We start from the raw sequence: 27,757 nt of genomic DNA, 5'->3' as shown, positions 1-27,757 counted from the left end.
AAATTAAGCTGGAAATTCCTCCCGAAGTTCTTCCGATAGTTTCTCTGGGAGCTCATCCGGGAGGTCCTCTAGAATTCTTCTAGGAGTTCCTACTGAAATTCCTCCGGGAGTTCTTACAGGAGATCTTACGTGAGCTCCTCCGGCAGTTCCATCGGGAATTCCTCCGGGAGATCCACCAGCAGTTTCTACGAGAATCCCTCCGGGAGTTTCACCTGCAGTTTCTCCGGGTGTTTCTCTGAAAAGGAACTCCCGGAGGAACTCCCAGAGTAATTTCCGGAGGAACTCCCGGGGGATTTTCTATAGGAATTTCCGGAGAAATTATCAGAGGAATTCTCGGAGGAACTGCCGGTGGAACTTTTTGAGGAATTTATTGAAGAACTTCAGGAAGAAATTCCGTAGACAATCCTGGAGGAATTCTAGGATGAACTCCCAAAGGAACTTCCGTAAGAATTCCTAAAGAAATTCTCCGAGGAACTTCTGGAGGAATTTGTAGATAAATGCCTAAAGAAATGCTAAATGAATTCCTGGAAGAAAGCCCGATTGAATTCCCGAAGGAACTACTGGTGGAACTTCAGAGGAACATCCGGTGGAATACCCTAGAAGAAGAGAAAAAATATTTCTGAAGGAACTTCCAAAATCCCATTTCCCGTGCAATTCCTGCCAAATACCGTCCAGGAATTCCCTGTAAAGTTCCTGGAGGTATTACCGGAGAATTTCTTGGAAAAACTCCTGGAAGAACTCCCGGAGGAACTCCCATAAGCACTTCAGGAGGAATTCCCACATGGAAGTCCTGAAATAATTCTTAGAGAAGTTCCTAAAGGAATTTCCGAAAAAATATCTGAAGGAATTCCCAGAAAAATACCAGGAGGAATTAATGCAGAAATTCCCAGATGAAATCCTGAAAGTATTCCCAGATTAATTGCTGAAGAAAATCTCTGCGGAGGCATGCCTGAAGGAAATGCCGGATTCTTCCTGAAGAGAGGATAGCCGAAGAAATATCTAGAAGTAAATCTTGGAGAGAAGAAAAGATATCTTCAAGGAACTTCATCGTGAATTTCCTAAAAAAAAATAGTGGGGGGTTTCTAGATCAGGAGGAATTACAATTACATGAGAACGATTTTCGAACGATTTTCAGAGGAATTTGTGGATAACTTTCCGGAGGAATTTAGAAGTTCCCAGGGGAGCTTCTAGAAGGATTTCAAGGAGAATTTTTGAGCCCGAAATGTTTCGAGTTGTTTTGAACTTTCATATATTATGGATCCTGGATGCCCTAATAAGTTTTGGGAATTTTTTTAATTTCAACCACCTATTTCTGTTTATGATTGGATCGTAAAGTGCACATGTTTGAGGGAATTCATTTCAGTACCCGTTCAATATTTCCACAATTTAGGGGGGGGCGACGGCACCCCCCTGCCCCCCCTTGGCTACGCCCATGCCTGGTTCTAAGATCTCTACGAATTGCATAGAATATCCTTCGGCTCGTCAAAGGTTCCGACAGTATAGATGAAATTGCGAAACTACGAAAAAATTTTCACTGATTCATTCGCATTTCCAAACATCATAGAATATTGCTCTGTGAGCTTATTATTAAAGCTAAATTAATGTTCGGAAAACGTGTCGCGAGATGTGCCCCCATGCATTTTGAAAGGGGCGGGAATTTCGTTTTTAAAATCCTTTGAATCGAACAAAATTAATTGTATACTTAATGCTAATGAAAATTCAGTTGATACAATCATAATTCACATAATTTTTCTAAACTGCAAATGCAAAACTGTAGCGTCTTGTTTGAGCAATTTGAGATGGTGCGAAATAAAATAAACCACAGATAGTAATTCACCGCAATCATGTTAAACGATAAAATTTAATTATTTCGTTTAGGATGATTTTCAAATAATGTTTCCTCCAAGGAAAACTATAATCACCAAAGAAATATTCTGGTCGTTTAACATTACTTAAGACTTGTCATAAGACGAGTTTGTACAATCCCATTTAATTCCACCACTTAATTGTACCATGACAACAGATACATATTACGACCTCAACAGTAAGGTCGTCTTCAGTGTCTCGTACTTGACTCGACTTAGTTGACTTAGGGCCAATTTCTTCACCACCGCTTAACTCTTAAGCGGTGCTTACCCATACGCTTAAACCTGGTTTAAGGCCTAAGCGGAGGTGAAGAAATTGGCCCTTAGAAATAATTAAATTTTATCGTTTAACATGATTTTGGTGAATAACTATCTGGTTTATTTTATTTCTCACCATCTCAATTAGCTCAAACAAGGTGCTACAGTTTTGCAGTTTAGAAAAATTATGTGATTCATGATTGTATCAACTGAATTTTCATTAGCATCCAGTATACAATAATTTTGTTCGCCCAGAAAAAAAAAACATTTCAAAAGGCATTTGGTATTTTTTTTCTATAAACTTTATTTCTGTTATTTTCTATGTTTGTTATAAGTTCATCGCATATTTAATAAACAAAAATGGGTAGAATTTAGAATACGATTGAGGGAAGGCTGTTTTCAGTTAAATTAAGAGTGGGATTCAAAGGCCCCTTTGAAAATGCATGGGGGGGCAAATCTCGCGACACGTTTTCCGAACTGTAATTTAGCCTTAATAATAAGCTCACAGAGCAATATTCTATGATGCTTGGAAATGCGAATGAATCAGTGAAAAATTTTAACATAGTTTCGCAATTTCCATCTCTACAGTCGGAACCTTTGACGAGCAGAACGATATTCTATGCAATTCGTAGAGATCTTGGAACCTGGTATGCTAGGAACTGCATTCAACGCCTTAATTATAGATTCAGTCAATTTCATGCACCTTATTCGTTTCCTGAAATGTATGAAATAATTTTAGTAAATGATTTAGTTTTTATCGAAATGGCTGCAGCTTCTCTAATAAAAAATCATTTTCATTTTCACAATAAATAAACAACTCGTAGGTATTGGTTACCAAAGTTTCATGGTTTGCTAAGAGTGAAATTTCAGTTCAATGTCTGGAAGCAGTTACTGTCAAAATATTTATAGCATCCGCCATTATGGCGAGCGTGGAAAGCTGGATTGAAGATAAATTATGACAAGGTTTTACCATGAATAAATATATTATTAGATCATACTAAAAGTTAATTAGCAGTCAAGAAATTGAAAAAAAATGGATGCATGTTGCCCTTAACCACTTAAAAGAAAAATGATTTATTAAAACGAAGAAAAAGTAATGTGAACGACGAAACAGTGACTGGGCTAATGATCACACGAAGCAGCGGTCTCGTTTCGTCTCGAACGCTATGTGCAATTGAGGATACGGAGATGACCGAGTGTCGGAGTTTAAAATGAAGACGAAGGTTAGCGTGTGTTAGAGTGGAAGGGAATATTTGCGTGAAAGATGAGGAAGGCTGAATGTTTGGTCATTCTGTAGAATGTTTGGTCATTCTGTAGTTTCCAACGAATGGAAGTGCGCGTTGTGTGATGTGTAGGTATTTTATTTTCGGCTGGTTCATATCGGCCTGGATGGATACGACACCAATATACGACGACTCGGCTCCAGCGTTGACCCCGAACCACTTCCTTCTCGGTTCGTCCAATGGAACGAAGCCGTTAGCCGACCTCGACGACAGCAGCGCAGCACTTAAGCAGAACTGGATGAACTTCCAGATCCTGGCAAATCAGATCCTGGTGGGTAACAGATTAGTGCTGTCCAATAAGAGCTTGAAGTAGCTCGAAGTTTCTCCCTGTCCTGCTCATGCCCATTTGTTGACAACAAAGAACGAGCAGCACTATAAGTGGTGTCCAATAAGCAACTCGAAGTAGCTCAAAGTTGTTCTTGTCCTGCTCGTTCTTTTTTTGTCAACAAATAGGCATGAGCAGGACGAGAACAACTTCGAGCTACTTCGAGCTGCTCATTGGACAGCCAGCCATAATCTACCAGAAATTACACGTAGGAGTAAGTGATTTCAACATCCGGAACCGGTTACCGTCAGAGATATCGTGGTAATTAATTACCATTTACGTATACTGCCTGTTCTGGCGACACTGCATGTACGCAGCCAAGTCACGATCAACGTTTGGCTAACAAAATAGGTTCTTCAATTTTTCCGTGTTGGGTGACAGCCCAACTAACAATTTTGGTGCTAAAAGCTTCAACTTCTAGCCTTTGGCTGTATAATATTTGAATCCAGTTTTCCGCGAGCGGTAATGGCCGCCAGCTTGCCTGCGGGTTAGTCTCTGATTTGACATTTCTGGAGGTCAACTGCACCCACCATTCGAGCATTTTGATCAATGTGGTATATAAGAAGGCTTGAATTCACTGAATCAGCACCTTCTTATATGCTACATTGGTCAGAATGCTCGGAGCGGTGGGTGCATTTGACCTCCAGACACGTCAAATCAGAGACTGAACCGCAAGCAAGCTGGCGGCCATTACCGCTCGCGGAAAACTGGATAAAAGCAGCCAATGCTGAATAAAAGAAAAGCCTCTGCAAATAATCCCTTAAACTTCAACTCGACTATTACCCAATATCTATCAGCTAGTCAGTGTGCCGAATATATTTAATCTTTTATCGTTTATGCAGCTTTCATATAGTCATAAAACAGCTCTGTCTGAATTAGCAACAAAGCTTATCGGTTAAGAGCTTATGTATGTAACCGAGTTGCTTGTTAGCAATTTCCCACATTACGATGAGTAACATTCACAATGAAAACGTTTTCGCTGTTGTTATAGCACTAACAATATAGCGTAATGGCGCTATAAATGAACTAACGAAGCTTTAAGGCAACTTCTGTATCTTTGAAGATTACACAACGTTTAAGTAAACCTTATATTGCTTCTTTTAATAGCTTATCAGTATGGAACGTCAAAACCGCAATGTTTACATTTGATTTTTGTTGCCGGAGCTGTGTATGAGCTATTGATTTCTGTAATGCAGCTACAATGGTATTCACCTGCTCTTATAGCAACTGACAAAGCGCTGTCATTAATGCTAGCAGTAGCGTAAGAAAACAAGCCATTTAGAAGCGATATTTCTGTTGACGGCTACTGTTAAACGATTAGCAGCAGAGTAGCATCTACACAGATCGAGAAAATGTTGCCTAAAAACAATTTCAGCGATTGATGATGCATAAAAGTTAGCCCACAGAACATGCTGACAGATGTTTGAATAATGGTTGAAATAATGCTGAAAGCATAATTTTTAAGCTAATGTGCTGAAAGCAGTATGTAGGCCTTTTTTTAACGTTTATACAGCGTGAAAAAAGCATGGAATAGAAGTTCTTGATCATATGTATAGCACACATATTCAGCTTCAAACCGTATAGACGAGTTGAAATAACATTTACATTAACATTAAATATTAGTTGGGAGTTGACAGACAGAGGAGGAAGAAAAGGTGAGCAAAAAGTAAAAGTAGATATAACAGGAACATAAACAAAAGTTAGAAGTTGAAAGTTGTAACGGTTAGACAGTATTATACCTGACTAGTAAATAACGTTGGTCATGCCATTGAAGGAATGAATAAAAGAGAACGCATTACGGGTTACAGAGGGTGAGCATAACAGGACAGTTATATTCGGACGGTGACGGTGATCGGTCGAGTTGTGTACGACGTGCCGAACCGAGTGCGATTACAGATTCTGAGCAGCAGTTTACAATGGCGACGAGAATAAAAATCGGTAGGTGAATTCGGTGATTTTGTGAATTAAGTGAAAAAGATAATTCGTCAGATGATTAAAATGAGGAAATTGAAAAAAAAATTAAGCGTCGTGAAAAAAATATTTTACAAAATGGAGATTGTGTGGAGTCTGAAAAATGAGATAGAGAGAAGAAAAAATAAGAGTTGAATTCAAAAGAACAGGTCTGAAAATAAAAGCCAATCGGAGGAAGTGATGTGAATTGGAAAATATGCAATTAATTTGGAGGATAGTAAATAGAATGAAAGGCAAAGAAAAAAAAGCGTGCTAATAATAATTTAATACTTAGCGTTGTTAAGAGTCGGACAGTGTTGGCGTTTTCATCGAGAAAAAAGAGATGGAAGAAAACAAACGTGCTGGGTGGATGTTCAAAAACAAAATGGCGCTTGACGACGCCTAGAAAAGGTGGTTTGTAGTTGTGAAAAGTCGGGTATGTGAAAGTACTGAATAATACTGGCTTGCAGAAAATAATGACAGAATGAGAATGTAGTTGCGTGGATTGGCGCAAACAAAAACAATGAGAACAAATCTTTTGTTCTAGAATTGCTATGTGCTAGAAATGCTATGTGCTGGGAATGCTCTGTGCTTGAAAGGCTCTGTGCTGTAAGGCTATGTGCCGGGAAAAGCTATGTGCTGGGTAAAGCTAGGTGCTGGATATAGCTATGTGCTGGATAAAGCTATGTGCTGGAAAGGCTAAATGCCATAAATACGATGTGTTGGATACTACATAGAGTATGAATTATTCTCTGTATGTAATGAATGATGGTATGGATATATGGTGGATTATTTTTGGATACTCGTGAGATAATGTGAGCTAGTAAGGTTATACACAAAAACGAAAAATAGGTTATGCGCTATTAACATTGTGGTAGTGATGAGAAGCAAAACGAGAGAAAAGAGAAAGAAGATAAGTGTTCTTATTTTTGTTTTTTTTTTGCAAATGTGATCGTTTCAGATGCATCGGCAATGCCGCCGTTCAAAATTGGCAGTGATGCCAGAAATGATTGGCTTAAATGGAAAAGGGCCTTGGAGAGATTTCTCAAAGCCAACGGGGTAGTGGAAGATGTGGAAAAATACGATCTATTACTCGTGCTGGGTGGTATTGAGTTACAAGCCTATTACGATAAAGTGTTCAAATGGGAAGTACAAACCCCCGCTGGTGACGGTTCTGATGAACTGGTGCCAATTTAATACGATTCAGCCATTTTGTCACTGGACAAATATTTTGCACCCCAAACGAAAAAGCGTTTCGAGAGGCATCTTCTACGAGCAATGAAACAAGAAGACCAAGAGCCATTCGAGGAATATGTTTTCAGGTTGCAAGACCAAGCCAATCGGTGTGCCTTCGCCGACGTTGACGACATGATCGTTGACCAGATAATAGAGGGATGCAAATCATCTGATCTTAGGAAGCGATTACTAACAGAGGACGTAACATTGAGTGATTCGATCATTCTCGGCAAGACCATTGAAGAAGTGCAGAAGCAGACCAGGGAATATGAGAGACATCCATCAACGGTAAATAGTTTAATGACGAAAAGAGTAAGTACTGTTTTTTTTTATCTCCATTGTTTTATATATTCAACGACAGATACGGGAGACACCAATGATAGTTCAACGTATATCAGAGCAGAAAACACGATTTCCTGGGAATAATGACCTCAAGAGTTCGAAGAAATGTTACAGCTGTAACAGATATGGTCACATTTCTAGGGAAATTGAAAAATGCGCAGCTCGGGACTCCACTTGTTTCAACTGTGGAACCAAGGGGCATTTTAAAGTTTGCTGTCGAAGAAGAAAGCTGAATGAGTTCGGGTTACAAAAGGGACAAAAATCCAGACGTGTTCATGCCATCACAGAGAATCAAGACGATCATAAGGCAGTGTTTTTTGTAGCTGGTCAAGATCCTAACGAAGTGCTTCGTATGGATATCGGAGGCGTCATTGTATCTTTGTTGATCGATTCAGGCTCTCCAGCAAATATTATCAATTCAGAAACATTCGAGTTCCTTAAAGGAAAACATGCAGAGATTTTGAACGAGAGGAGTCCTGATCCTGATGATAGGAAGCTGAAATCGTTCGCATCCGATGAAAGTATATTGTTTAGTAATGCTTTCGAAGCGCAAGTAAAGATTCCAGGAGAAAGTTCTGGAATATGGGCTCACATTCTTGTGGCCCCACGTGGTCAAACAAATTTACTCAGTAAAAGCACTGCTTTTGCTCTAGGCGTACTTAAAATTGGGTATAACGTGAATCACATCATTCCGGAAAATCCTATTGAATGTCTCGCGGAGTTCCCAAAGGTCCCAAATGTTTCATTAAATATTCATCTGGATAAGAACGTTCAACCAGTTGTGCAAGCTGCTAGAAGATTCCCTATCGCAATGGAGGCCGATGTCGAGAATGCGATTCAAGAACTTCTTCAGAAGAACATTATCGAACGAGCGGAAGGGCCCTTGACGTGGGTGTCGCCCTTGGTGCCCATTAGAAAGACTGACGGAAGGATTCGTTTATGCGTGGATATGCGAGCAGCAAATAAAGCTGTAAAAAGAGAAAATTTTCCAATGCCAAATATAGACGCAGCAATGGCTTCCATTCATAAGGTATCGAAACTTTCGAAAATCGACCTGGAAGCGGCGTATTACCATTTCGAACTACACCCTAATAGTCGAGACATTACTACGTTTGTCGCACGAAGTGGGGTGTACAGATTTCGCCGACTTATGTTCGGTATCAAATCAGCACCCGAGTTATTCCAAAGGGAGATGGAAAATCTTTTCAGAGGAATTAAAGGACTGATTGTTTACATGGATGACGTGTTGCTTTACGGGGAAACTGATGATGATCACGATGAAACACTAAAAGAAGTTTTGAAACGTATCAAGCAATACAACATGAGAGTCAACGAGCAAAAATCCCAATTTGGCGTTAGCGAAGTAATTTTCCTTGGTCACCATGTTTCTAAGGAAGGGATCAAACCTACTGACGAGAAAATCAAAGCAATTCTTGATTTACAACCTCCCACTTCAACATCAGAGTTAAGATCCCTTCTTGGCTTGATAAATTTTGTCGGTAAATTTATTCCTAATCTAGCCACAATAACACGTCACATGCGATCCTTACTGTTAAAACAGAGCTCTTTTGAGTGGGGCGAAGAACAGTCACGAGAATTAGGGGCGATAAAATCAGTCATAGGAAAGGTAGAGTCCCTAGGTTACTTTGATCCGAAAGATGAGACACAATTGATCACAGATGCAAGTCCATTTGGATTGGGGCCATATTGGTTCAAATGAAGGATGAAAGAGCCAGAACAGTTTCCTGCATTTCTAAAAGTTTAGCAGATCACGAAAAGAAGTATTGCCAAACAGAAAAGAATGTCTGGCAATAATATGGGCCATGGAAAAGCTATACGTTTACCTATACGGAATCCACTTCACTTTAGTGACGGACTGTAAGCCGCTCGAATATTTGTTTAACAAATCGCAATCAAAACCCTCAGCACGAATCGAACGCTGGATTCTTAGGTTACTGAGTTTCGATTTTACCGTGAAATACGAACCAGGAGAGAAAAACTTGGCTGACCCACTGTCTAGATTATCCCAAGGATCACAAAAAACTGAAGGAGAACCAGATGTTATTGCTTGGCTGTCAACGGAAGCTCGGCCGTCTGCCATAAGTATGGATGATCTCGAAAAAGCCTCTCTTAGAGATGAAGAACTACAGAAGGTTAAGGACGCGATTTACTCAACAAATTGGGATGATGTTCCAAACGAATACAAGACGACGACGATTAAGGAGGATTTGTCATTGTTCGGGGAGTTGATTCTTCGGGGCGATCGAATCGTCATACCGAAAGCTTTAAGAGCGCTGGTGGTTCATCTCGCCCACATAGGACATCAAGGGAGTACCTCCATGAAAGCTCAACTACGAGATAAAGTATGGTTTCCCGCTATGGACAAGATGATAGACTTGGTCGTAAAAACTGCAAACCATGCAAATGACATCTCTTTCGGAAAAAAATATTCCCATGTCTCGGAGACTTCCTACACAGCCGTGGCAAGACATCGCAATAGACTTTAAAGAAGGTCTGCCTGAGAGATGTCCTTGCTAGTAGTAGTATGTTACACCTCTCGTTTCATACAAGTTGAACCGATGAAACCAGCTACCACACAACGGGTCATTGGAACACTACTGCAAATGTTCAGCTCATTCGGAATACCAAGATCTATCACCGCGGACAATGGTCCGCAATTTAAATCAATTGAGTTCAAGAATTTCTGTCTCAGCTACGGAATACATCTCAACCTTTCTACCCCATATTGGCCCGAGCAAAATGGAGCTGTAGAAAGGCAAATGCGGAACATAGGAAAGCGGGTCAAAATCAGCACCATTCAAGGTACGGACTGGAAAACTGATTTAAAAAGTACTTGATATTGTATCATTCTACACCACAAGAAACGAATGGACTGTCACCTTACAAAATGATGTTTGGTAGGAGGTATATAATGGTATACCATCAATACATCAACCGCCTACACTATCCCTTGAAGCAGCGAAAGATAAAGATATGGAATTGAAGGAATATCACAAAAGAATTGCGGACACTCAACGGAACGCCAAACATCATAATTTGGAGAGGGGTGATACAGTGTTGATGCAGAATCTCAAGAAAGGTACCTTACAGCCGAATTTCACAGCAGAAGAGTTTGAAGTTCTGGACGTCAATAAAGGAGCAGTTCAGGTCAAGTCCAACGATACAGGTAAAGTGTACCTCCGGAACAGCACTCATCTTAAAAAGTTGAATTATGACATAAGGCCACTGTCGTCGGAAGAAGAACCATCGAAATCGAAACAAACAATGGTAAACACCGAAGACGAAGGGGAGCATTTCACGAAGCAAGATACAATTCCGGGAAGCAGCCGAGACCCAATAGAAAGACGCCGAAAGATCCCAACTAGATATGATGACTTTGTGTTGTAACGGTTGGTAAGTTTTAACTTTAGACGATGTTTTCAATAAAGAAATATTAAACTAGGTTATCGTATATGTTTTGAGGAATGTAACGGTTAGACAGTATTATACCTGACTAGTAAATAACGTTGGTCATGCCATTGAAGGAATGAATAAAAGAGAACGCATTACGGGTTACAGAGGGTGAGCATAACAGGACAGTGATATTCGGACGGTGACGGTGATCGGTCGAGTTGTGTACGACGTGCCGAACCGAGTGCGATTACAGATTCTGAGCAGCAGTTTACAAAAGTGAATAATATTTATGGATAAATGAAAAGTTTAGGAAGAGTATAGATTAAAGAAATTATCGTATAGAAAATTGCATAAATCTGGTCATACGATCACATCACGCATACCGTAAGTAGATCGGGAACATGAAATAAATGTGAATTAAAATTATGCTTCAATGAACAGCTGAGCAATACGGGTGCAAGACAGTACAGTGGTGCTCAATCATTTCTGAACAATCCACATAATAGAAGGACGAACATTCGACACACTGCTGGAAGAAAAGAGGGAAACAGGTAATCATATAGTACACGCTAAAACTGAATTAGTTAAATTAAGAAATAAAATAATTGACAGAGCAAAACAGGAAGGTGAAGTGAGAAAGTAAGCCTAGGAAAATAAACTTAAAATTGTAAGTAAAGCATTTTATAGTAACGGTAAAGATTTGTAAGACAAAGAACTAAATTTCAAACTTTAATTAAACTTTACAGTTTGATCATCCTTTGGGTTGATTACCAAAAACCGTTTCATTTCTATCCGACTGTTCGAACACTGCCGCTAACCATAAGTCGAGCACATCTGTATATGGGCCTCCATACACAGATGTGCTCGACTTGCGGTTAGCGGCAGTATAGCATTGACATGTTTTTGGCAATGGAATGAGTTTCTACTTCAATAAAATGAATTAAATTAGACATACTAATAGAAAACTTATTGAACCTAATTTTTCTCGGTTCAGCATTGTCGGTTTTTCGGCCCTAATCATATGTTGCTCGAGAAGTAATAGCGCTTTTATGTTTTTATGATACAGATGAAAAATGTCAAACTATTCATAATTAAATTTCGATCATACATCAAACGATTATTATTCATAGAATTATTAAATGCATGATAAAGTGATTGTAACCTCAATGATACAGCAATTTTTGTGTTCCCAAAAAGATCAATTTTGAATGGTAACGATACTTTACGACCCGTTCAGTGTATCATTCAAATTCTAAAAATTGTAGAGGCTATCGTCAAAATTATTCATGATACAATTCTCGGGTATTTATTCAAAAGGACTTATGTGATTTTGTATAAGCAAAGTTTCAAACGTCTATTTGTCCAATCTGATAGCACTCCCACGCAATCCAACACCACCAACAGGTAGCCGAAGGCTTCTTCTACCAGTCTGTGGTGATGGTTTGCGTGGGAGTGCTATCAGATTGGACAAATCGACGTTTGAATCTTTGTTTATAAAATCACATACGTCCTTTTGATTAAATACCCGAGAATTGTATCATGAATAATTTTGACGATAGCCTCTACAATTTTTAGAATTTGGATGATAAGTACCCGAGAATTCTTGCTTAACAATTGATTAGGGCCTACAATGAAAAGTAAACAAATTCAATTTTAACACCCTTCGATAGCATCCTCTAATAGCTACTAATAGTATAAAAATGTTCAGCATCTTCAATTAAATTACTTAGAAAAAACTAATTTTTAATTGGGCCTACAACGTGTTATTTTCAAAATATTTGTAGGTCCACCCTAAAAAACGGCCAAGCCACTCGTTTTTTTTCTGTCTGGGATAAGCCTTCTCCAACTTCGGGCCGATAACGAGAATTTTTTCCGAACCGTCATCGGCCCGACCTCGGAGAGAGAAAATTTCCCCTCCCGAAAAGCCTTATCCCGTGTTTACTTTCGAAAAATGACATAAACAAAGGGTCTATGAATGACAAGCAAATGCAGAATGACTTAACAAGAAGGCCTATCCCGGAGAAAAAAATTAAAATAGACTTAAACTTTTATTTTAACGATTTCGACACATTTTTTCATGTTTTCGATGCAATTAAGGTTATGGATGGATAGATAGTGCTGATTATGTGCTTTTAGGAGTTTTTGCTGCTTAAAATATCGTAAACCTGAGAAATAGGAATAGAAATTGTGATGCCTTTTTTTCGAACGGCATTTTCTCAGTGTTTACGTTTTGGCTGTAGGCCCTTTTCAAATGTTACGCGAGAATTGGTGTAATTGATTACGTTACCATATATAATAATCCAATCATAAAATGTATAATCGAAAAACGATTAGTGGTAAAACAAAAGATATTTTAGTTACAAGATAAAGATTGTCGCTTCGGTCCCCTTTGTTCTGCTGTCCGAAACATGTTGGGTACCGAACTGTCAAATCGTATGTATTTTTCCTTCATTGACATTTAGCACCCTATACACTACTAAAAATCCACACATATTTATTGGCAAAAATCCATAGATTTAACTTATGATGTATATCAGCGCCAGTACTGAGATTTTCATTTTCATTGAGAGAAGTCACGCGATATTTACATTTTATTCTCTCCCGTTTTCATAGAAAAAATAAACAATGAAAGGAATTCTGCTAAATTTTCACGGATTTTTATTTCATGAAAGCGCATCAAACTATTGTGAACAACCTTTTTCTTCTTCAATAATGTTACTTCTAACTCTAAAATCAAAAACCTGATTGTATTTGGTTTATCGACTAGTCATCGTTATTTGCATAGATCTATTAAAACTATTTGGAAATTTAGATTTAAAAACAAAGCAACATTCCCATCATGACTGCTAAACATTTTTCATTTGGTCTCTTGAAAATGAAAATGCAATGTTTTCGCTTTCACATGACAGTCACGAAAACTACCAGCACTTCAGCGCACACATAACCATTCTCCACGCGAAATACTAATAAAATATATATCCAAATAAACTTTATGTGTGGTCTCGAATTAGCAATTATTTAATTTATGTGTGGTTCTATATCGATTATTTATATCAAGGTGAAGCTATTGCAAAAATTTATAACGGCGACACGTATATAATATATAGATATTTTGGCAGTGTAGGGATATATCCTCGCCCTCGTCCTCGCCAGCAAAATATGTTCCGGATAGCGACAATCTATCTTGTAACTGAAATATTTGTTGGTAAAATCAATGTTTGATATTTTCTATGCGAGATAAATATCTTTTGCCGAACTGTTCCCAGGAAATTTTCTCCGGTCTCCACCCGAATAAAAACTACCATAAAAAAACAGTAATTTTAATTGTTACAATAAGATAAAAAACATTAAAATTACAATAAGAAATAATGTGAGTTTTACAATACATACACAATACAATCTAATGTGCAACACCATAAAATTTATTGTTATTGAGACTTTTACAATAGAAAAGTATGGTTGTTAGTTACCGTAACAGTAAGAAAATTCGTTTTTTCTCATACATTTTGAAACACAAAACAATAATTTCTATTGTTTATTTATTGTCATAATTTCTGTTCTAAACAATAAAATGTATTGTTTTACAACTGTTTCTACAATTTAAATGGCTCATTATTAATTCATAGAGTTTGCTGACGTCTAATCATCTTTCTCTTTCAAGCACGTAGAATGCATAGGATATAAGTCATGTAACAGGTAGACTGTCGTAACAAATAAATATACCTAAATTTATACGTCGGGAAACGAAAAATCCTATTTTTCCTATGCGCTTGAAAGAGAAAGATGATTAGACGCTAGCAAGTTATATTGCAATTTGTATGCATTAATTGTATTATCAATATTTGTCAATCAATCAGAATAAAACAAAATTAGGATATAATTGTTGCTGTAGTAATCATTTTATTTATTCAACTCTAAATATTTACCTTATATTCTTGGTTGTGTTCGGTTGCCAGCAAATAAATTTGGGTAAATAAATATCAACCCCGTTGGTAATTAGGTTCAGTTCCGCAGCATCATGGAAAACTTCTGTGATAACTTCCTACGGAATTTACATCATATGGCGATCGCGATATGAAACTAGCTAGGTGATAAAATCAGTTACATAATGCTATCCGGATTATTTTTTGGATAGACGAGATTGATGTGAGTAGAGAGCGTCTGTTGCCTCGATCATATCCTGGCTGTTGGCTTACGCAATCAGTCTGGCTTTCTGCCCGCCTTATAAGGGTCAGTGTGCTAGTTTTCCTAAAGATAGTGATGGTGTGGAACGTCCTGGTGAAGTTCTGCTGACCTGTCTGACGTGCCAGTGGCAACCTTGGCAACATTTTTGCAACATGCCCCAGCGTGAACATTATTGCCGTTGCCTGACCATGCTACAGGAGTCAAGACAGGAGTATTGAATGACAAACTCCAGAAACACATTCCTTGCCACGTGTTTGCAGGCAGTTGCGGATTGTTGTTATCGGTCACTCGCATCTGTACACCGGTTGATGCCTGTCTTTTAGTGGCGAGCAAATCCTGATCACTCGGATATAGAACTCCTGGTGGCCCTAGGTTAGTTTAGTACGAGATATTACTTACTCTCACGCCGACGAGAATATCCAACTGGATTTACCGCTGGCACACCATTCAGATCTTCGTTGAAGTTGCACACGAGGTATTCAACTTATCCAACAGTGCCTCCACTATTACGGCTTGCAGTTCGATTGTTGGTTTACTGTTTCCATCCTGATCGCAGGATTCCATCAACTGCGAGTCTATCGTCTCAAATTTGAACGTTACGTATAGCCCAGATAAGCGTTTATTGTTACTCAGTCCAGCTCCATAACCAGCTCGCCGCCAAGCAGCAGCAGCTTCCTAAACTGGTTTATCTGGATCTGAGTGGTTTGGCCTGGACCGTCGTATTTATTTTCGGTACCACAACGTAGCTGACACTTTGCAAAATTAAACATGAAGAATACTGAAAAGAAAATAAAATGTATTATTTTCTTTTCAGTGATCAGATGAATAATCAGGAAAACTAAAAAATAAACAATATATCAAGACTTCAAATTAGCACGGGTGCCAGAACATTCGATTTCTGGCAGTGTAGCCATTTTGAAAATCGTATTATCATTCAATTTTCATGAACAATAGAAAATATTGTAAATCTATGGTATGAACAATAAACTCTGTCGGAGAAATAAATAGTATTGTTAATTTATTGTAAATACAATAGATTGGTTTATTATAGTACAAGAAATTGTACAATACAAAAACAATAATTTTTATTGTCTCCCATAAATTGAATTGTTATTTTACAGTTCACACCATTCAACTTGAGGTTTTTTTCTTTTACGGGCAGTGTCAGCCCCCAATAATTATTTCCGACGCTCGTGTTTCTAATCTGTCATAAAACAATTTTTCTCCGTGTCTCCAGTGTCAGCCCCCAAAAAATATAAATATTTCCGACGCTCCGTGTTTCTAATCTGTCATAAAACTGACAGGGGGGTCCATCAACGCAGTTAATATTTTACAAAAGAAGAAAGTCCTTGATGTTGTGTTGTCAAAATCTTCCAAGTGGAAGCAGTGAAAGACTTGAAATCTGAGTGTTATTCAAGACCATTTCCTGAAAAACAGTCGATAAAAAGTGTGATTCCGTTTATCAACTGATGATAAGCCGTTATCCCACGTCATATTTGCGATAGCAAGTCCGATAATTTCCCTGTCGAAGACGCACTTGTCTGATACACATAAACCTGATTCATCCAATATAACGGGAATTTCTGTAAGCTTGTGCAAAAAATGTTCCATAAATCTGCATCGAAATTAGTGATGGCTATCGCTTTATTATTGGTTCACCATTCACTGGTGGTTTGGTCGGCTCCTCCAGGATCACCAGTTCCGTCAAATTCATCTGTTACGATCAATGCTACCAGAGCTGAATCCCCTGAATCGGATCTGTTAGATGGAACTAAACTGCCTTTTCTGGTCAGTTGCGACGCAGACAAAGTCGAAATTGTTTTCAGTAAGCTATGCGAGTTGTATCGTTTCTTAGTAGATACGGTACTGACCCAACGGAAACCGGAACCGGTGGCAATCGATGAGGTTAAAAAGGTTGTTGATGAGCAGGTCGATGCGAGCCGATTCTGCGACAACTTGGTGCCAGTGCTGAATAACAGGAATGTGAAGCATACAGACCACATTAGCCAAAGTCCACTGCAAACAGAAAATGTTTGTTCTCGCTGGTGTTTGTTGATGAACGAAGACCTGACGAAATTAGTGGGGGTTCAACCAATTTGCAAGGTGCTGCTCTGGGGATTGAAGGAGGAACTAATATCGGAGCTAGAAATGGTCGCACAGAATCCTACTAACAAGGTAGCTGAAATTATCATACCCCCGTTGCTACCGGGAAACGTTGAAATTGAGAAGGTGGAGGAAAAAGATGGTAAGTTTTGTTGAATGCATGCTTATTTTGTTCTCATATAGTACAATAATATGTTGCATTTTTTTTCTACTAGTTCAAAACAAGCCAGCAGGTTCCGTTGCCACGCAGGCAAAGGAGAAATCAGAAAAACCATTAGAGCAACCGTCTGATGCTAAGATAAACGCAACAGAAGATGACAAGAAAACCAATTCGGATAAAGCTGTAGAAGCTGCACCCTCCAATGATGTTAACGAAATCGCCAAGTCGGCGAGCAATAAAGATATCACGGTTGACACTGAAACGAAGCAAAGTGAGGATATTTTACAAAGCGATCTCAATGAGACCCAAAACCTAAACAACATACGCGAAATGAACAGCGAGGGCAATATCAATAACGAATTGGATACAAACGACGAATTCAGCGACGAAGATCAGTTCGAGCCGGAATCAGTTCTTCCCAAGGAAAGTCCCGTCAAGGACGAAGTCCAGCTGGAGCAAGATTTGCCAAACGGAGCAGATTCGGATGGCTTCAGCGTGGAACAGCCGGCCGCCGCTGCGGTGCAAATCGAGCGAGTCGATCCATTCTTCGATCAGGAAGATTCGAACTTTTTCACTTACTTTATGTTCATGATGTTCGCGTGCATCATGTGCTACGTGGCGTATCACAACAAGTCCAAATTGTTGGCTCTGCTGGTGGAGGGTAGGCGAACCAGCTCTGGCCGGGGAGGCTTCAGCAAAGGCGGCCGAAAGCACACGGCAGCGTACCGGAAGCTGGATTCCAACTTGGAGGAAGCCATAACGTCCAACGCATCGGCGAGTAGCCGATCTACGAGTCAGATTATCTACTAGGAGTGAGTAAATGCAGAAAACAAAGCAAAGGGAGATTTTCTATGTTCATTTTTTTTTTTTCATACGTACATTAACCGTTGAGATAAAAAGAAGTCTAGTATTTAGAAAACAATTTCATTCATACGATCTCCTCATGATTAAAAAAGGTTTGATTTAAAATCAGTCACTTGAAATTCGTAATTTATTTCTACATACATGTATAATCAAATGTTTGTTTAACTGAAATCATTTGAAGGGCTATCTTAAAAATGTATTTATGGTTTAGCTGATTATGTTTCGTCAAAACATTGCAATATATTCGGAAATGATGCTCATTCTTGTTGATACCAACAAGTCAAATGAAAATACGATTCTAACGAATTGGTTTCTTTCGAATGTTTCCGTCATCAATAATCTTAAAAAGAGGTGATTCGTGCAGGTCACGGAGTCTCATTTCAATTTCACACTAAATCTTATCTAGCATTTCCTGTGCATCAATACGGCTAGACGTGCATCTGTGATGCCATTATTCGTGTTTTTGAGTAAGCGAAGAAGTTTTTGTTCTTGAAATATCGCTGGTTAAAACAATCAAGCTATTGAGAGGCTGATTGAAACCCTCTCAATGCTTTATTCCTCTCAAATTAGTCTAAAACATATTCAGAATTAAGGATTAAACAAATGACAAAATTGAGGAAATCCAAAAATATATCAATCAGTTCCAGACAAACTTTTGAAAAGGGCACAACAACCAAAATTTATTCCTTCTGATTATTTATCCACATAATAGCTATACTGCCGGTACTTTCATATCAGTCCCATATTGGTTTTTCGCATACTGAGATAATGAGAGAGATAAAGTTTCAAAACGCATTTTCCATGTAAAACTTTAAAAAAATCTAATAAATTCAAACATTCTGCGATTTAGTTCAAATCAGTCATTCCCCATTCGATGAGTTAATGTAAAACGATTCAGATCAATGAAAAAATTATTGAATTTTGAGCAATCAGCTTATGTAAATTTTTAATGGGACTGATATGCGGGTACATTCAATATGGGACAAGGTTGGTTTGGTATTTTTTCACATTTCTCCCGAACAATGTCTAATTTTTTATCATGTTATGAGGAAGTATGATAAAGTTGAATACTATTCACGGAGTTAACTCGAAAGTGAAGAAAACCGAAATGGGACTGATATGCGAGTAGCGGCAGTATATATGTAGACGAAGAATCAGAAGGAATAAATAATGGCTGTTACGCCTTTATCAAATGTTGGTCTTTTCAACAATTCGATGTTTGTCAAAGTAATCCAATTTTTATAATTATGAAGAGATCTTTTGAAAACCTCTTTCACGTGCAATCATGACCAGCTTTTGCTATCGTTCATCTATCTTTTACATTCATTCAACATTTATTTGTGGTTTATTTAATGTGCCCTTTCATAAAAAATACACACCGCCCTTTCAACGCCTTGGTATTCGAATAATGGAAAAGCTATCAGAAGCAATTAGAGAAAAATATCATTTTAAAGAACAAGCACGAACAAGCGTAATGATTCATAGATATGGAAGAAAGTAAAAAATGAAGCGTTGCATCACACAGAAAGTAAGCATTGTGTTCCGTCTCGGAAGCTCGGCAGCTGCTTGACCCTCGCGTAAGCCGCTATTTCTGCTGATGCAAACGAAGATGAATAACTTGATAATAATACATAGTTTAAGAACCTAAAATCACGCTTAGACATAAGTCATGTTCCAAGTAGTGCGAAATTGATCATGTACATAAAAAACTAAAAAAATACATATTAAAGCGATGCTTTGCATGCCCACTTCATATTTTGTATTCATAGAAACCTACAAAGTAGAGTGCTAAATAGAAACGCGGTTGTAGACTTCGATATCGTTTCCCTTTGGTTGAACATGCAAAACGTTTTGTTTATCGAAAAAATGTTAATTTATAGATTTGCAAAAATAGTGTGTAAAAAGTTTTGCATAATAAAAACTACTTAAAATCACATGTTCTTATTGTTTTAATCATCATCCGTACCGTAACCTTCTGCCTATCGATTAAGAAAGGGTTTCCAATTTAACAAATTTGAAAAAGGTTTATTGTTTAAGCCTAAGGCTTAAAGCAGCCTATTTATATATGAAACTTAATGTTTGTATGTTTTCCAGCATAACTTCTTGGCCGATTTCAACCAAATTGAGAACACATATTCTCTGCCCTAAGGTGGCAATAATAGTGTAGGTGGGAGGTATAGATATAGGGGTATAGAGGGAAGGGGTATAGTTTAGCTAACGATCAACTCAGTGTATTTTTTTGCACCCATTTTTCGATTTTAACCAAATTGGAACACAATTTCGCTGACCTTAAGACAATAATGATGATGATGGGAGGGCCATTCAAAGATAGGGAGTTGTTTAGTTATTGATCAACTCAGTATAACTTTTGAACCCTTTGATTAATTTCAACAAAATTTGGAACACATTCACTGTATTAAGGAAACAATTATAGTGATGCTGGGACGGCCAAAGGAAGAGAGGGAGGATGTGGAAGGAGGGATATTGTTTAGCTTTTGTTCAAATCATTGTAACTCCTGAATCCCTTGGCCGATTTCAACCGAATTTGAAACAAACATTCTCTGTCTCTTGAGGAGACGATTTCAGTGGAGGTGAATAGGTCATTAGAAAATGAAAAAAGGATCTGAGGAAGGGGTATTGCTTAGTTATCGATCAATTCAGAGTAACTTCTAAACCCCTTCAACGATTTCCACCAAATTTGGAACACATTCTCTGTCGTAGACGATGTTCGACTGGGTGGGAGTGTCATAGAGGGAAGGAGGAGGGGCATATTCATAAAACGAAACTCATAGAGATCGGAAGGAAGCAAGATCAGCCGAAAAACGAACCCACCGCAAGAAGAAAAAACAGTATGATGGACGTGGTTACAGAAGAGGCGTAGGTAAGAATGTAGTAGAAACGATATGCGGAATAGAGTGGATCACATTTATATAAAAAAAATCAAAAATAATTTTGCGAGACGTATATGCACCACCTAATTTTTTTGCTCCTAGAAACTGTGAGTTCATTCATGAAACTTCACCTTTTGAGGATCATATTGATGCTCCGTAATTATTTTCTGGTGATGGTTAAACTGCGCCCAAAACTTTCCGTCATCAACAATGTTCGGTACCGACGACCGCCGCGGTACGACCTAGAGCGACTGAAGCAACCTGATGTCGCCACTGCATACGCGCAGCATCTCGAGGCAGCGTTGCCGGAAGAGGGTGAGCTCGATGGGGCCCCTCTTGAGGACTGCTGGAATACAGTTAAAGCAGCCGTTAACGACGCAGCGGAGAACAACGTCGGGTATATGGGACGAAGTCGACGGAACGATTGGTTCGACGAAGAGTGCAGACAGATTCTGGAGGAGAAGGACGCAGCACGGGCGGTCGCGCTGCAGCAAGGTACCCGGCAGAACGTGGAACGTTATAGACGGAAGCGGAGACACCAGACCCGCCTTTTTCAGGAGAAGAAACGCCGCATGGAAGAAGCGGAGTGCGAGGAGATGGAACAGCAGTGCCGTTCTCAAGAAACATGCATGTTCTACCAGGAGCTCAACGCATCCCGCAAAGGCTGGGAGCATCTTGACGGACGAACGTGTGGTGATCGAAAGGTGGAAGCAGCACTACGAGGAACATTTGAATGGCGCTGAGAGTACAGGCAGTGAAAGTCAAGGCAGCGGAGGAGATGACTACGTCAGTTCAGCGGACGATGGAAGCCAACCAGCCCCCACCTTGAGGGAAGTTAAGGATGCCATTCAACAGCTTAAGACCAATAAAGCAGCTGGTAAGGATGGTATCGGAGCTGAGCTTATCAAGGTGGGCCCGGAAAAGCTGGCCACTTGCCTGCACAAACTGATAGTCAGAATCTGGGAAACCGAACAGCTACCGGAGGAGTGGAAGGAAGGGGTTATATGCCCCATCTATAAGAAAGGCGACAAACTGGAGTGTGAGAACTTTCGAGCGATCACAATCCTTAACTTTGATATCCCAGATCATTTTTCTGTATACCGTGATCTTCCGTCGTCTGTCACCATTACTGCCCATGATCGCATATTTGTAACAATCGACAAAAGTAGGCATGGGAGAAATGGAACGTTTTAGCTTATGATATGCATCAGTATGGAAATCTAGCTAATTTTCTAAAAATCATCAAAAATTAGAGAAACACTTTTTTCAGTTGAAATTTATAGCGGCACGAACAAAGCTGTTCGTGACCGGTCAATAATTTCCCGGAATAGTCGCTACTGTGGACTAGCAAAATTGTCCTTATATAAACAGGAAGCTTAAGCGCCACCTCGTTAGAGGACTTCCCGCTCATGTACTAATATTGCCCGGTCTGAGACCCACCGAAGTAAGTCCATTGAGAAAACCTTTAAAGAAAGGTTCAAGGACAATTCCGCCTTCACCACTTTCCTAGCGTCCGACTTACTGTAGAAAATCACTTAACCAGAACCGAACATTACTCACTCGACCCTAACGCAACACATTGAAGTAGAACTTTCCCACATAACACTGACGTCACATGTGCACATGGATTAATTTTAACTTTCTGACTTACTCTCGTTACCGCATTCTAGCGCCGGCACGGCAGCATGGTCAGCTCGGCAGTCGGCTTGATGCTGTCCCTTTGTGTTACGGCGTGGCTTGGCTCCTATTGTTCACCTCCGGTATTGTCTGGTATTGCTTGGCTTGTGGTTTACGGTAGCGTGGGAATCGCTATTGTTCGCCGGCGTGGGAAGAAAGCAGCACCACGCGACGATGCATCCACTTACCAGAGCAAGCCAACCTTTCTCGATGATCGGCTTCGATCCGAGCGTGATGAAATGGTACTTGGACACGGCGAATTTGGCGAAACGGTGTTGAACTCTACCTTGGTTCCGAATGCTACGTGGTGACGGTACGCCAGCCGGAAGCTCAACAAACGATTGGGCACACACGTGGTCTTCGGCGTTGAACGGGATGGGGCGCGATGTTGACGGCGCAGCCCTTCCGGCTCCGAATGGATGCTGGCCGGTTTGTTTGCCTGTCGAAAATGATTAGCGGTGGTGGTCCTAGTTTCCTGTCCGAGAGATAGAGCCGTCGAACGGCTTTCTGGCTTCACTTATCACTAGGATTAGCACAACTTTCTTCACGGGGAAACTGACTGGGACTTTCAAAGGTTTCACGGATCGCGGGAGAACTTCCTAATCGTTTCGACTATCTAGGCAAAGTCGTAAAGAATCTTTTGAGCCCTCAGATAAAATAGTCCGGAAAATCGTCAACTTCTAGCAAAGAGTCTCGAGTCGGGTTTCATTTTCTTGTTCTGGTTTCTGGCATCTCGCTCCCACCAGTAGTCGCAGAGCTGACTTCTTTGTCCTAATCCCCAATCCCCCAAGGTCTTCCTACAAACTTGACCTTCGGCTCATTTCCGATCACGGGCAATCAATTAACTCTCGCGAGAGGGTTAACAGCTAATATGTACAAGTTCAGGTGTTGTGTCCAGTGATAGCCTATGCGTAGACGAATCGTGAAACTTATTTCACATGCGTAGTTCTTAAGATGGTTTATGTTACTCTTAGGTCATTCCATGTGGATCGATGCAAACAAATATATGTACATAAAGATATTTATTTAACTGATTAATATTTACAAATTCGCTATTGTAACGGACTACCGTTACAAATTTTCCAAAGCATCATTTACATTACTTGTTATTTGAGTACAAATTAATTGCGATTTTTTTTTTGTTCAAACACGGCATACCGGCGATAGAATTTTCCAGTGTTACCGATATGCGGTCACTTCGCTCAATGTTACAAAACAACTTGATAGTTTTTTCGGGTTTTCTAGAACAAACTTTCTGATTTCACTTAGTCAGCTTAAATAACTAACAATTTGGAGACGATTCCCAAGCTTAACTCAAAATCGCCAAAAATGCAAATGTTACGGACCAGATCTTTACTGTACGGCAAATCCTTCAAAAATGCCGTGAATACCAGTTCCCAACACACCATCTGTTCGTTGATTTCATGGCGGCATACGACAGTATAGACCGCGTAGAGCTATGGAAAATTATGGACGAGAACAGCTTCCCTGGGAAGCTTACCAGACTGATAAAAGTAACGGTGGATGGTGTGCAAAACTTCCAGTTCACGCTGCGGACTAAGACAAGGTGATGGACTTTCGTGCCTGTTGTTCAACATTGCGCTAGAAGGTGTCATGCGGAGAGCCGGGTGTAACAGCCGGGGTACGATTTTCAACAGATCCAGTCAATTTATTTGCTTCGCGGATGACATGGACATTGTCGGCCGAACATTTAAAAGGTGGCAGAACTGTAAACCCGCCTGAAACGTGGTGCAACAAAAATTGAACTGGCAGTGACTGCTTCGAAGACTAAGTACATGCTTGTGGGCGGAACCGAGCGCGACAGGGCCCGCCTGGGAAGCAGTGTTACGATAGACGGGGATACCTTCGAGGTGGTCGAGGAATTCGTCTACCTCGGATCCTTGCTAACGGCTGACAACAACGTTACTCGTGAAATACGAAGGCGCATCATCTGTGGAAGTCGGGCCTACTACGGGCTCCAGAAGAAATTGCGGTCGAAAAAGATTCGCCACCGCACCAAATGTGTCATGTACAAGACGCTTATAAGACCGGTTGTCCTCTAAGAACAAGAAATATGGACAATGTTCGAGGAGGACTTGCAAGCACTCGGATTATTCGAGAGACGGGTGCTTAGGTCCATCTTTGGCGGTGTGCAAGAAGACGGTGTGTAGCGGCGAAGAATAAACCATGAGCTCGCCCAACTCTACGGCGAACCCAGTATCCAGAAGGTAGCTATAGCTATTATTATAATAGTAGTAATTATATAAGTAGCTATTATAAAGCCGGAAGGGTACGATGGGCAGGACATGTTGCAAGAATGCCGGACAGTAATCCTGCAAAGATGGTGTTCGCTTCCCCTCCGGCAGGTACGAGACGGCGTGAAGCGCAGCGAGCGAGATAGGCAGACCAGGTGCAAAACGACTTGGCGAGCGTGGGGCGTATCCGAGGATGGAGAGATGCGGCCTCGAACCGTGCATTGTGGCGTCAAATTGTTGATTCAGTGTTATCTGTTTAGATGTTAACTAAATAAATGAATTAAAAACTTACCACATTTCAAAAGGTTAGTATGAACCTATGTGAAGTGCATTTGGGGACAAGAAGCACGTATACTTAATCACAGTGGGTCATTTTTAGGATTTCAGCTGAAACGGGGGCAACTGCAGTTATCATCATTGAAAAATGTCAGCAGAACTTTGTGCGGTATAAGTACACCAATGTACGTAACGACGAATGGCGTTCCGCAGTTTGATAATGAGGAATTTCACAGATTCGCTGAAAGATGGGAATTCAACCACACCATGTCGGCTTCTTATCGCCCACAAGGGAATCGTAGAAAAGAGTCCGCTGTGAAGATTGTGAAATATACCTAATAACTGCGGAAGCTCTCCAGTTCAACGAATGTTTAGCCGGCGTACGCGGTCCAATGTCCCTATGGCAGATGGTAAATTTAACCTAAAAATACAGGAAGGAGTGAAGGAGCAGATCAAACAAAATCGACGACATGCAAAATACTATCACGATCGTACAGCCAGGATCCTGCGGAAATCGGCAACCAGTATTCGTGAAGAAGAAATCATCGGATAGCACCCGGAGTGAAGGTACCGTTCATAGTACATAGTACTAGTACTACATAATCGTTCCACTGTTTTTGATGTGCAAGTATCGAAGAGACAACGTCTTGATTAAGCCGACGGGTAAAAGGCGTTCGCAGGAATTGAAGGACCGCTCGGCTTCACTGGAACTGGAACCAGAGGTAAAGCAGCAAGTCGAGGAGTCTAATACTAGCGCGGCTGCCAGTAACGATACCTGAGCAGGAGCGATGACCTCGATAACAGAAATTGGTATGATTCAGCCTTGCATAAGAGGTAAAATACCAAAATATAATACCAAAAACTTATATGCAGAATACTTGAGGCATACCTTGTCTAGGTATTTCAGTACAAAACGAATAATAATTGGTTATGCATTTGGTATTGAAATATAATTGAATAACAGAGTATGTGATGGCTCAAGTATTGTGCATATTAATTTTTGGTATTATTCCTTTGGTATTTTACCTCTTATACAGTGCTAGTTCATAACAAAGTATGGTATCAATAACAGAATTGGGTATTATTGAGCCAATTTCTCCTGCTCGGGTATTGTTAAACCTACACCGGAGACGGCAACAATATCGACGAAGCACGACCGTCCGAGACGTAATGTTCGGCCAGCAGACTGGTTTAACGATTATCAAATGTGTTAACTTGTTTTTATTTAATTTTTTTTTGAAAAGGGGCAGCAGGGACTATGTCCAAGGGCTTGACGATCCCTCCCCAGGCCATCTGCGAGTTGTGGGGCTTGCCTAGGATGTGGTGGGGTTTGACAGTGGGCCCTGTTAAACCTCTATAAAAAGCTGCATGTATCCGCAAGTAGGCTCCACCAAAGCGACCGTGTGCCGCTCAAAGCGCACAAGCCCAAGTCCTGGTGTTAGGTGGGACGCTAAACAGCCCTGACACGACGGCCCTCCGACGAGGCCGGGGGGTTTGGGAGGCCCAATAAGCCGCCCTGAAAACCAATCATTACGAACAATATAAGAGATAATGCGACTCGATATAATCGGCAAAGACCCTGGGCGACGAATACAGGATCACGATTGGAAGCTTGGAACATGGAATTGCAAGTCGCTAGGTTTCGCAGGTTGCGACAGGATGATCTACGATGAATTACATCCCCGCAACTTCGACGTCGTGGCGCTGCAGGAGATTTGCTGGACAGGACAGAAAGTGTGGAAAAGCGGGCATCGAGCGGCTACCTTCTACCAAAGCTGTGGCACCACCAACGAGCTGGGAACCGGCTTCGTAGTGCTGGGTAAGATGCGCCAACGCGTGATTGGGTGGCAGCCAATCAACGCAAGGATGTGCAAGCTGAGGATTAAAGGCCGTTTCTTCAACTATAGCATCATCAACGTGCACTGCCCACACGAAGGGAGACCCGACGACGAGAAAGAAGCGTTCTACGCACAGCTGGAGCAGACATACGATGGATGCCCACTGCGGGACGTTAAAATCGTCATCGGTGACATGAACGCACAGGTAGGAAGGGAGGAAATGTATAGACCGGTCATCGGACCGGATAATCTGCACACCGTATCGAATGACAACGGCCAACGATGCATAAACTTCGCAGCCTCCCGCGGAATGGTAGTCCGAAGCACCTGCTTTCCCCGCAAAAAATGTCCACAAGGCCACATGGAGATCATCTAACCAAGAAACGGAAAACCAAATCGACCACGTTCTAATCGACGGTAAATTCTTCTCCGACATCACGAACGTCCGCACTTACCGCAGTGCGAATATTGAATCCGACCACTACCTCGTTGCAGTATGCCTGCGCTCAAAACTCTCGACGGTGTACAACACGCGTCGAAGTCGGACGCCGCGGCTTAACATTGGGCGGCTACAAGACGGTAGACTAGCCTAAGAATACGCGCAGCAGCTGGAAGTGGCACTTCCAACGGAAGAGCAGCTAGGCGCAGCGTCTCTTGAAGATGGCTGGAGAGATATTCGATCCGCCATTGGTAGCACCGCAACCGCTGCACTTGGCACGGTGCCCCCGGATCAGAGAAACGACTGGTATGACGGCGAATGTGAGCAGTTAGTGGAAGAGAAGAATGCAGCATGGGCGAGATTGCTGCAACACCGCACGAGGGCGAACGAGGCACG

General features: G+C 40.6%; 1 protein-coding gene across 1 annotated transcript; it reads left to right on the top strand.

Annotated features, from left to right (window-relative positions):
- The first annotated feature begins 16,188 nt into the window (after positions 1 to 16,188).
- On the top strand, positions 16,189 to 18,606 carry LOC134225960 (uncharacterized). The gene is made up of 2 exons (XM_062706431.1): positions 16,189 to 17,103; positions 17,177 to 18,606. The coding sequence occupies exons 1-2, from the start codon at positions 16,461 to 16,463 to the stop codon at positions 17,929 to 17,931; spliced, it is 1,398 nt and encodes a 465-aa protein (XP_062562415.1). The 5' UTR covers positions 16,189 to 16,460; the 3' UTR covers positions 17,932 to 18,606.
- The last annotated feature ends 9,151 nt before the right edge of the window (positions 18,607 to 27,757 follow it).

This window comes from Armigeres subalbatus, chromosome 1 (genome assembly GCF_024139115.2).
Source record: "Armigeres subalbatus isolate Guangzhou_Male chromosome 1, GZ_Asu_2, whole genome shotgun sequence".
In the NCBI taxonomy this organism is placed as follows: Eukaryota; Metazoa; Arthropoda; class Insecta; order Diptera; family Culicidae; genus Armigeres; species Armigeres subalbatus.
Note: the sequence above shows the minus strand (reverse complement) of the source record. Positions and strands in the feature narration are given on the sequence as shown.